Genomic DNA, 11843 nt, shown 5'->3' on the forward strand with positions numbered 1-11843 from the left:
TTATATTTAATTTAAATAGTGCCAAAGGACAGTTCATTTGGTTTGCTACTGAAAAGATTAAAAAGGATTCCGTAATGTTCTCTTTATTTCCTCACTGATGAAAGTAGAATGAAGATTGAGTATTCAATTGATTAAAAAATACTCAAGGCTGCCTATTTCTTTTAGAATTTCAGTTAATGGAGATCAGGTAAAAGGTCCAATTTTGGTTTAAACTATTTCTGGTTTCTCAGCTGTTATACTTCAAATCATACTCTCTCTCTGCTTGCCAGTCTTACTGCTCCCCTAACTCGAGGGGAAATTCTATAGAGGCATTCCTGCCTAGTTGCAATAATTTGTAATTCAAGGGAATCTTAGAAAAATGTCTTAAGAGAATGGAAGATGGCAGAGTACGAGGAGCCTTGGTTCACCTCATACCTAAAGACTGACAGAAAAAACTCTACAACTAAAGAGAGAGAAGAGGCCGCATCGAGGAAGGTAGGAAGCACAGAGATGTGGTTTAGGAGAGAAACAGATCCTGGCTGCTGCAGAGGGGAGGGAGTCGTGGTCATGGGGAAGGCAGGAGAAAGGAGTACATGGGAATGCACAAAGAGAATGTTTCCCTGTAGGCACTGGCTTGGAAAATGAGAGGGGCTGAATTTCACAAGTGCTTACAACTAGGGGGGCTTAAAGCCTGGAGTTCTAAAGGTCATTGAGCTTGGCTGGGCTAGAGCCTGTAGGGCACTGTGCTGCTCTTGGAGAGGAGGCAGGCAAACAACCCGTGAGCATGCAGCATGGAAACAGCAATCTGAACAATGCCTGGGGCATACAGTGGGGAGATTACTTGCTCTTTTCAGAGCACGTCCCTGAGAGGCAGTGTTCATGGAGATACCTCTCTAGGAACAAAGGAACCAGCTGGCACCATTTCCCTCCACTGGCCCTCAGCACAAACAGAGAGCCACCTATGGGGGGCAGTGTAGCTCTGACACTGGCTTACACCAACAACATCCCCTTGCACTCCAGTGGAACTGCCCTGCTCAGTCATTCTTATTCAGTTCCAGCACAGCAGGCCTTACCCCCAGAAGACCAGCACAAGCCCCTGCCCACACCATGTCTTCTGACCAGATTTGGGAGGGCCTCAGTTCCATTGGAGGGGGTGACAGATCTTATTTCACAAACACACCAGAGCACACCTAGTTAAAAGTTGCTACATTCAGGCCAGGTACCAAACACTGCCAACAGCAGGTAGGGAGATCCTCTACCAATGACTGTCCTGAAGGATAGAGCAGCCAGAACACAATAGCAGAGTCCATGCAGCACACACTGGAGACACTCCCCTAAGTGCTAGACCCTGGGGACTACATGACGTCTTTTTCATAAGTCCGTTACTTTCAGGAGCAGGTGACATAACTGGCTTTTCTAACACACAGAAGCTGGTAGAGACATAGACAAAATGAGAAAACAGAAAAATTAATCTCAAATGAAAGAACAGGATAAGGCCACAGGGCCAGAGATTTAAGTGAGACAGTTATAAATATCATGCCTGATGGAGAATTTAAAGCAGTAATCATAAGGATACTCACTGGACTTGAGAAAAGAATGGAAGACATCAGTGAGACCCTTACAACAGAGATAAAAGAGTTAAAAAAGAATCAGAGATGCAGAGTGCAATCAATGAGATTAGAAACACTCCTGATGCAATGGACAGCAGGCTGGAAGAAGAGAAACAGATTATGACCTAGAGGACAAATTAATGGAAAGCACTGAAGCTGAAGAAGGGAGAGAAAGAAGAATTATGCAAAATGAGACTAGACCTAGGGGGCTCAGTGACTCCATCAAAGGTAATAACATTCATGTTATAGGAATCCCAGTAGAAGAAGAGAGAGAAAAAGGGTAAGAAAGTTTATTTCAAGAAATAATAGCAGAAAACTTCCCTAATCTGCAGAAGGCAACAGACATCAAGATCCAGGAGGCACAGAAAAACTACCATCAAAATCAACAAAGGCAGGCCAACACCGAGGCATATTGTAATTAAATTTGCAAAGTATACTGTTTAAGAAAACATCTTAAAAGCAGGAAAACAAGGCAGTAACTTCCAGGGGAAACCCCTTAAGGCTAGCAGGAATTTTTTCAACAGACACTTTGCAAGCCAGCAGGGAGTGGCATGATATATTCAATGTGGTGAATGGAAAAAATCTGTAGCCAAGAAGACTATCCGGCAAGCCTATTACTCAGAATAGAAGGAGAGATAGTTTCCCAGACAAAAACTAAAGGAGTTTGTGACCACTAAACTAGCCCTGCAAGAAATATTAATGGGGACTCTTTGAGTGGAAAGGAGAGACCAAAAGTGACAGTAACAAGGCAGGACACAAACAAGTAGCAAAAGTGAACATTTATATAAAAACTAAGGAACTCAGAAAAAAAAGGATATAAAATATAATACCTTATCTAAAGCATAGGAAGGAGAAAAGAATGGGTTCAAACTTAAATGAGCAGCAACTTAAGATAGACTGCTATATGCAGAAGAGGTTATGTACAAATTATATATCAAAAACCATTAATAGTGGTCCCTGGGTGGCTTAGATGGTTAAGCATCTGACTCTTGATTTCACCTCAGGTCATGATCTCCAGGTTGTGAGATTGAGCCCCGCGTTGGGCTCCATGCTGGGCATGGAGTCTGCTTAACATTCTCTTTTTCCCTCTCCTCACCTCACTCATGCTCTCTAAAAAGAAAGCCAAAAACAAAACCACTAATCATGCAAAGAAGAGAAAGAAACCCAAATCTATCACTAAAGAAAATCAGCAGAGCATCAAAAACACAAAAAAGGATCAGAGAAAATCTCCAGAATCAACCACAAAACAAGTAGTAAAATGACAAATACATATCTATCAGTAATTACTTTGGATATAAATAGCCTAAATGCTCCAATCAAAAGACATAGGATGTCAGAATGGATAAAAAAAAAACCAAAAAAACAAAACAAGGCTCATCTATGTGCCGCCTAAAAGAGACTGATTTTCGACATAAGGACACCTGCAGATTGAAAGTGAGGGGATGGAGAAACATGTATCATGCAAATGGACATCAAAAGAAAGCCAGAATAGCAATACTTACATTGGACAAAATAGAGTTTAAAACAAAGACTGTAACAAGAGACAAGGGCACTACATCATAATAAAGAGGACAATCTGACAGGAAGATCTATCAATTGTAAATATTTATGCACCCAACATGGGACCACCCAAATACATAAGATAATTAATGATAAATATAAAAGAACTAATTGATAATTATACAATAATACTAGGTTACTTTATTTTTATTTTATATGTATATATACATATATATATTTTTTGATGGAATTAGTTGCTTTTATTCCTAATTGCAAAAATATCCATGAACACAGTGTACAATTTGGACATTTCGGAAGGAATAGAAATAATCAATAGTTGGGTACTTTAACACCCCACTTACATCAATGGACAGATCAAACTTAACAAAAAGTCAAAAAGGAAACAGTGGTTTTATATGACACATTGGACTAGATGGACTAAAGAGATATATTCAAAATATTCCATCCTTAAACAGCAGAATACACATTCTGGAACATTACACATATTAGGCCATGAAACAGGCCTTAATAAATACAAAAAAAAAATTGTATTTATTTTCTGACCACAATACTATAAAACTTGAAGTCAGCCACAAGAAACAATCTGAAAGACCACAAATACATGTTGGCTAAGTAGCATTCTACTAAACAACGAATGGACCAACCAGGAAATATGAAATTTAAAAATACATGGAAACAAATGAAAATGAAAACACATTTGCCCAAACTTTTGAGATACAGCAAAAGTGGTTCTAAGAGGGAAGTATATAACAATACAGGCCTACCTCAAGAAGCAAGAAAAATCTCAAACAGCCTAATCTTACACCTAAAGAAGCTAGAAGAAGAAGAACAAATGAAGGAAGGAAATAATAAAAATTAGAACAGAAATAGGGGCACCTGGGTGGCTCAGTTGGTTAAGTGGCTAACTCTTGATTTCAGCTCAGGTCATGATCTCAGTGTCCTGGGATTGAGCCCTGCTTCAGTGTCCACACTCAGCAAAGGGTGTACTTGAGGATTCTCTCACTCCTTCTCCATTTGCCCCTCTCCCCACTCTCTCTCAAATAAACAAATAAATCTTAAATAAATTGGAGCTGAAATAAATGATATGGAAAATTAAAAAAATAAAAATAGAAGAGATCAATGAAACCAGTAGCTGGTTCTTTGAAAAAATTGATAAAACTGATAAGGCTCTAGCCAGAGTTATCAGAAAGAAAAGAGAAAGGACCCAAGTAAATAAAATCACAAATGAGAGAGGAGAAATAACAACCAACACCACAGAAATGCAAAAAGTTATAAAAGAATATTGTGAAAAACTATATGCCAACAAATTGGACAATCTAGAAGAAATGGATAAATTCCTAGAAACATATAAATTACCAAAACTGTGAAACAGGAAGAAAGAAAATTTGAAGACTGATAACCAGCAAAGAAATTGAATCGTAATCAAAAAACTCCAAATAAAAACAAGTCCAGGACCAGATGGCTTCAGAGGCAAATTCTACCAAGCATTTAAAGGAAGAATTAGTACCTATTCTTCTCAAACTGTTCCAAAAAACAGAAAAGGAAGGAAAACTTCCGAATTCATTCTATGAGGCCAGCATTACCCTGATACCAAAACTAGACAAAGACACCGCAAAGAGAACTACAGGTCAATATCTCTCATGAACGTAGATGCAAAAATCCTCAACAAAATACTAGCAAACTGAATTTTTTATTTTATTTTTTATTATTATGTTAGTCACCATAGCTTTTGATATAGTGTTCCCTGATTCACTGTTTGCCTGTAATACCCAATGCTTCATGCGATATGTGCCCTCCTTAATACCCTTCACCGGGCTAACCCATCCCCCCATTCCCCTCCCTTCTAAAACTCTCAGTTTGTTTCCCAGAGTCCATAGTCGCTCATGGTTCATCTCCCTCTCTGCTATCCCCCCCCTTCATTTTTCCCTTCCTTCTACCGATCTCCCTGCTATTCCATATGTTCCACAAATGAGTGAAACCATATGATAATGTTCTTTCTCTGCTTGACTTATTTCACTCAGCATAATCTCCTCCAGTCCCATCCATGTTGATGCAAATGTTGGGTGATCATTCTTTCCGATGGCCGAGTAATAATCCATTGTATATATGGACCACATCTTCTTTATCCATTCGTCTGTTGGAGGGCATCTTGGCTCCTTCCACAGTTTGGTTGTTGTGGACATTGCTGCTATGAACATTGGGGTGCATATGGCCCTTCTTTTCACTACATCTGTTATCTTTGGGGTAAATACCTAATAGTGCAATTGCTAGGTCATAAGGTAGCTATTTTTAACATCTTGAGGAACCTCCATATTGCAAAACCGTAGTCTTTAAAACATTGTTGATCTTTTTATGTCAGTCAGATTTTTAAAAGTTGTATTACAATGGAGCTTTAGTTTGCATTTTTATTAATTAATACAGAGTGAAATTAAATATCTTTTCCTATATTAAAAAAAAAGACTTCCTGTAGTCATTAATCACACCTGTATCTTTGGGGTAGATACCCATTAGTGCAATTGCTGGGTTGTAGGGTAGCTCTGTTTTTAACTTTTTGAGCAAACTTAATTTAACAATACATTAAAAAAATGATTAACATGATCAAATGAGATTTATTCCTGGGTGGTTGTGGGGGTGGTTCAATATCTGCAAATCAATCAGTGTGATACACTACATTAATAAAAGAAAGGAGAAGAATCATCTGATCATTTTAATAGATGTAGAAAAAGCATTTGACGAAGTACAGCATCCATTTATGATAAAAACGCTCAACAAAGTAGGTTTAGAAGGAACGTACCTCAACATAATAAAGGTCATATATAAAGAATGCACAGGTAATGTCATCCTAAGTGGGGGACAATGGGGAGAAAAACTGATTAGATCTTGCTTCTAGTTATGTGCTGCTTCTCATTAGCACTGTTTGTCATTAATAAATTAATCTTAACATTTATTACTCCCCACTTTAATGGAGACCAATTTCTTATATATGTTATGTATCTTATTCACTTTTTTTATCATCCATTTTTCTCTTTGTCTTTTCTTAACAAACTCCCCAAAGTTTAGTGGCTTAGATAAATAACATTTATTTTGTTCACAAATCTACTGCTAGGAAAAGTGTGGCCAGGACAGCTTGTTTCTGTTCCCCTAGCTTCAGGTGGGGCAGCTGAAAGGTTTGGGGCTGGAACTGTTTGAAGGGTTGTTCACTCACATCTGGTGTTGTTGATCCTGGGTGTTGCCTAGGACTATAGTTAGGGCAGGCAGCTGAAGCACTTATTACACTGGCACACCTAGACTAGATGGGCTAGCCCGGTGATGAGTATTAAGAAGGGCACGTATTGCGTGGAGCACTGGGTGTATACTCACACAATGAATCATGGAACAGTATATCAAAAACTAATGATGTACTCTGTAGTCACTAACATATAATAAAAAAAAAAAATCACATAGCAGTCTGCTATATTCTGTTCACTAGAAACCAGTTACTAAGGCAAGCACATATTAAGGGGAGGGATTGTCATAGGAAAGTGTCAATTTATAAAACCACCACATTCCCTCATCTTGTCTTACTATAAAGGAAAGAAGTTCTTCCCAACTTAGCATCACTGAAACTCCAGCAAGTTTTTTGGTTGTTTTTGTTGCTTAGTATGTTCTCTTATTTTGTGGGAAGTAACAAAGGATTGTAACACTGTTGAATTAAGGTTTTGTTTTTTGGTTTTTTTGGGTCCAAAAATGTATGGATCATCTCACTAAATTTTTTTACCTAGAGATGTGATTTCTTAACCCTGCAAATCATTTCTCCTCAGAATGCAAATCAGATTAGCATAAAACATTTGTAATTTAGAAAAAGGCTTATGGGTGACCTGGGTGGCTCAGCCATTAAGTGTCTGCCTTCCGCTCAGGGCGTGATCACAGCGTTCTGGAATTGAGCCCCGCATGGGACGCCCTGCTCTGCTGGGAGCCTGCTTCATCCTCTCCCACTCGCCCTGCTTGTGTTCACTCTCGCTGGCTGTCTCTCTCCCTGTCAAATCAATAAATAAAATCTTAAAAAAAAAAAAAGAAAAAAAGGCTTATGGTATTAAAGTCAGTATTTATAGATTCATTAATTAGTCTTATTTTTAAAGTCTTATTTTGATAAGCATTTATTGGCTCAGACCTACATAAGTCAATATGATATTCCTAAAACTTCTTTAAAAATTATGGAGTACCAGGGCACGTGGGCGGCTCAGTTAAGTGTCTGCCTTTGGCTTGGGTCGTGATCCTGGCATGATGGGATTGAGCCCCATACCAGGCTCCCTGCTCAGTGAGGAAGCTGCTTCTCCCTCCCCTTGCTCTTGTGCTCTCACTCTCCCTCTCAAATACATAAATAAAATCTTTAAAAAAATTGTGAAGTGTTAAGGTGAAGGAAGGGTTAAGCAACTTTCTACTAAGAGGTGACTTACAGTTATTTTATTGAGGAAAGATCTGAAGCAATCATAGAGAAATAAAAGTATAAAATCAAGTACAAATGTGTGGCAAAGAGAATGATAGCAGTGGTCTATTTTGGTAACTCCTAGTGGTTTTAATTTTGTTCTTGATTTTCTGAGTTATTCAAGGTTCCACATTCAAAGACTCTACTACAATATAGATAACATTTTGTTGAAAATGAGTTTAATTTAAAATTCGAGCACCTGGCTGGCTCAGTCAGTAGAGCATGTGACTCTTGATCTTGGGGTTGTGAGTTTGAGCCCCATGTTGGGTGTAGAGACTTAAAAATAAAATCTTCAAAAAATTTTTTGGTCATAGTTTTGCATTAGACTGTTTTCACTCTACTTCCAAACTGTATTATTTTATTTATGCAGGTTGATGATCTTAGAGCAAAACTAGAAACTGCATCTTCAAAATGTCTACAACTGGATGAAAAAAACCAGGTTCTCTCTCAGGAGTTATTATCTATGAAGGAAATACAGAAAAAATGTGAAAAACTAGAGAAGAATAAAAAGAAGTTGGAACAACAAGTAGCAAACCTGAAGAGTCATGTAGAAGCCAATATGGCAGAATACAGTAGAATAGAACAATATAAACAGGAACTGGATGAAAGGGCGAGGCTGGATATGGCAGAAAAATTAAGAGAAGTCAATCTGTTCTTACAGGTTAATTTATTGATCTGTAATATGCTTTAATTCATTTCCCTGCAAATTACATTTTGATTATATGCATTGTATAGTTTTCCTCTACTTCCTTTATAGCAATTTGCTTGGTAAATTTCTGGAAGCATTTGTTCCTTCCCTTTAAAAATTTCAGTTTCATCATCATTCTTACTAAATTGATCTTTTGGAATGATTCATAGTAGAGAATCATTTTATTTTTAAGACCAGTTGGTATAAAACAAGACTGTTGAGAGGAAAAGAAAAAATTGTGCTCTAAAAATTTTAACTTTGGGGTGCCTGGGTGTCTCAGTCTGTTGAGCAGCTCAGGTCTTGGTCTCAGGCTCATGAAATCAAGCCCCTCATTGGGCTCCATGCCCTTAAAAAAAAAATTGTACCGTACTTGGATTATTCTTTTTTTTTTTCTTTTAAGATCTTGTTTGTTTGTTTATTTAGAAAGCACGAGCAGGGGGGGTGGACAGAGGGAGAGAGAGAATCCCAGGCAGACTCCATGCTGAGTATGACACAGGGCTTTATCTCAGGATGCTGAGATCACAATCTGAGCAGAAACCAAGAGTCGGGCGCTCAACCGACTGACCCAACCAGGAGACCCATGTACTTGGATTATTCTTAAATTGTATCATTCACTTTTTTAAATTTTTAAATGATTCTCTATTCTTTGAATTATGATATTGCATGAGTTGTAATATAAGAATTATTGAACTTTATAATTCAGATTTAATTCAGTTGACATTGATGATAAATACTTTATACTTCAGCTTTTTTCACATTTAAAATTGCTCTCTGAATCATTGACTCAAAACTAAAGGAAAGAAATATACTATAATTACCCAGGTTATAACTGTTTTAAAACAATGTTTTTAATTTGCTTTAGCACAAGTAGCATCTCAAGAAAGCTTAGGAATGTTAAGAGACAATAATAATGCTTCAATAATTAGTCAAATGGAACTCAGAATGAAAGATCTGGAATTTGAACTATCCAAAATGAAAAGTTCTCAAGAAGATTCTAATAAAACAGAATTGGAAAAATATAAGCAGCTCTACCTAGAAGAAGTAAAAGTTCGAACATCATTGACAAATGAACTGAACAGGTAAGTTAAAACAGAATCATAGAAAATAGATTTAGCTTATTAATTTACCTCTAAAGCATAATTTTTATGGAGCCAGGTTCATGAGATGAGTAGTAAGTGAAAGTCAAGTATAATTTTGGAAAATGATGTTTATAAATGAAAGTCAAGTATAATTTTGGAAAATGTTAGGCCAAGACAGTTTGCATCGCTCCTCCTTTTTTAGTTTTACATGATTTTATTTTTTTCCCCTCAATATTTTCAGTTAATCTGATCTCCTAGTCTTTAAGCTAATTGTTTGAAGCTTTATAATTTAGATGGCATATTATTATAAAATTGTCAGAATTACCCTAAATAGAAATGAGTTTATTAATATTAGTGAGTTTATTTTTGGAAGATTACATCTTTCACCCAAAAGGTCAAGTACCAATACTGCACATCCTGACAGCTTGGTTTAGTTTTTTAGATTTAGTTTTTTGATTGTGATCTTTGGTATTCTTAACTAGAGGGTGCTTTGAAACAAACTATTCTTTATAGTTTTTCTACTTTATATAAGGGTATATACATACAGAAAGATTCACCTAGGGGTGAAAGGCAGTATAATTCCCAAAGTGGCTAAAAATAGCACCATGGTGGATATGACAAGGGGGTGTGTGGAAGACAGAAAGGGCAGATTCCACCTCCAGTACCTTGGTAACTGTGTTATAACCTAATTGCCTCTGGAGCTGTTTTAGTTCTTTCTGATCATGACTCTGCCATCTACTTCTCCCCTAGCAATTGTTGGTCTAAATTATTCCTTAGTTGCCAAATGCTCAATTTCTCTGAGGTAATGAGTGAAATGTACAAGAGTGGTGAAAGCAAATGCTTGAAAATGTCTTTGAGGGATGGTTTGTTTGTAGTTTTAGTTTCTTTTATAGATTTATGTATTTATTTGACAGAGAGTGAGTGAGTGAGCACAAGTAGGGGGAGTGGCAGGCAGAGAGTGAGGGAGAAGCAGGCTTCCCGCTGAGCAGGGAGCCTGACGTGGGGCTGGATCCCAGGACTCTGGGGTCATGACCTGAGCCGAAGGCAGATGGTTAACTGAGCCCCCTGCCCCCCCGGGATGGTTTATTTTTATATCTCTAAAGTGTTCACTAAATATAAGTATGTGTAATGGCATCCTCAAGAGTCTCGTAAGTACTGCCATTCTGGAAGGCAGCAGTTATTACCTATTAAGCCATGTATGTCACTGATAGCCATTTCTCTCCCTCCTTATTTTGAATTACTTGTTAGTTAGGAGTCCCAAGAAATATATGTACTTATTTAGAACAATTTTAAACCTATAATATATATAGTAGGTCTGCTCTGTCACATTTTCAGTGTTAAAACATTGTTTAAGGGCATGTTCTGTTTACTGTTATGGAAACTTAAAAAAAATACAGGTCATTTAGGAGTGATTTGGGGAGAAATGAAATATTAAGCATTGTGTTTTGTAATCTTAACAGGACTAATGAGAGGCTGGCAGAGATCAGAACAAAACTTCTAATGGAAAAACAGCAGAAAAGGAACTTGTTTCACACTGTTACTATGAATCCTATCTTGGAACTGCCTTACGTCGGAAATATCAATAATAGTTTAGCTCTCAGTAGACATGTTGGTCCAAGAGAAAATGTAATGATTCATACCTCAAGCTCATGGCCTTCAAATAATGGCATCGAGACTTACTTATTGAAGGTTAGTTATATTGTCTTATCTTTTCTTCCTTGGGTTTCAGATTTCTGATATAATTTTTATTTTTAATTTGGTGAAATTCTGAGTTGTTTAACTGACTTATACACACTAGTAAAAGTCATAATTATTTGTGCTAATAAAGAAATCAGACAATTTTTATTTTTATTTTTTTAGTTCCTGGAGCTCTTACTTCCAAGAGATAACTTTATTCAATAAGTATAACTAAACTGACATATTTTATTATTTTTTTAAGGATTTTATTTATTTTAGAGAGAGAGAGTGCACAAGAGGGAGAGAGAGCATGAGACTCTCAAGCCGACTCCCCGCTGAGCATGGAATCCTATGTAGGGCCCAGTCTCACGACCCTGAGATGATGACCTGAACTGAAATCAAGAGTCGGACACTTAACTGACTGAGCCACCCAGCTACCCCAAAAGTGACACATTTTACACTTGAGCAGTTACATTGAAATTCGATTTTAGAAAGTAAATTTTGATCATTAACCAAATGTACACTTAGATACCTTGACTTATTTTCTGGTGGGCAATGGTTTATAACAGTTTTAAAGTTTGCTGTTACCCAGTTTTTCCACCGCTATGCATAAGTGAATGATTAGAATCCAACCAATCACATATGGATGTTTATTATTTAAAAGAATCCATGATAAGTCCTTTTTATGAATTAAATAAACTTGTAACCCTAAAAAAGATTAATTTTTCTTTTTAAGTTAAAATTTTTATTATTTTCTTACAGGAGAGTACATCTTTAATTGCTTTCTTACTTACAACTTTTTTTTTTTTTTTTTTTTTTTAAAA

At 36.8% G+C, this 11843-nt stretch overlaps 1 protein-coding gene across 1 annotated transcript in view; it reads left to right on the top strand.

Moving 5' to 3' along the window:
* ANKRD26 (ankyrin repeat domain 26) overlaps positions 1-11843 on the top strand; it is a 120210-nt gene that overhangs the window by 95566 nt on the left and 12801 nt on the right. Inside the window, 3 exon segments of the mRNA XM_034644369.1 lie at positions 7946-8237; positions 9126-9342; positions 10803-11031. Of these exon segments, the coding sequence (XP_034500260.1) occupies positions 7946-8237; positions 9126-9342; positions 10803-11031 (738 nt within the window).

This window comes from Ailuropoda melanoleuca, chromosome 15 (assembly GCF_002007445.2).
Source record: "Ailuropoda melanoleuca isolate Jingjing chromosome 15, ASM200744v2, whole genome shotgun sequence".
Classification (NCBI taxonomy): domain Eukaryota; kingdom Metazoa; phylum Chordata; class Mammalia; order Carnivora; family Ursidae; genus Ailuropoda; species Ailuropoda melanoleuca.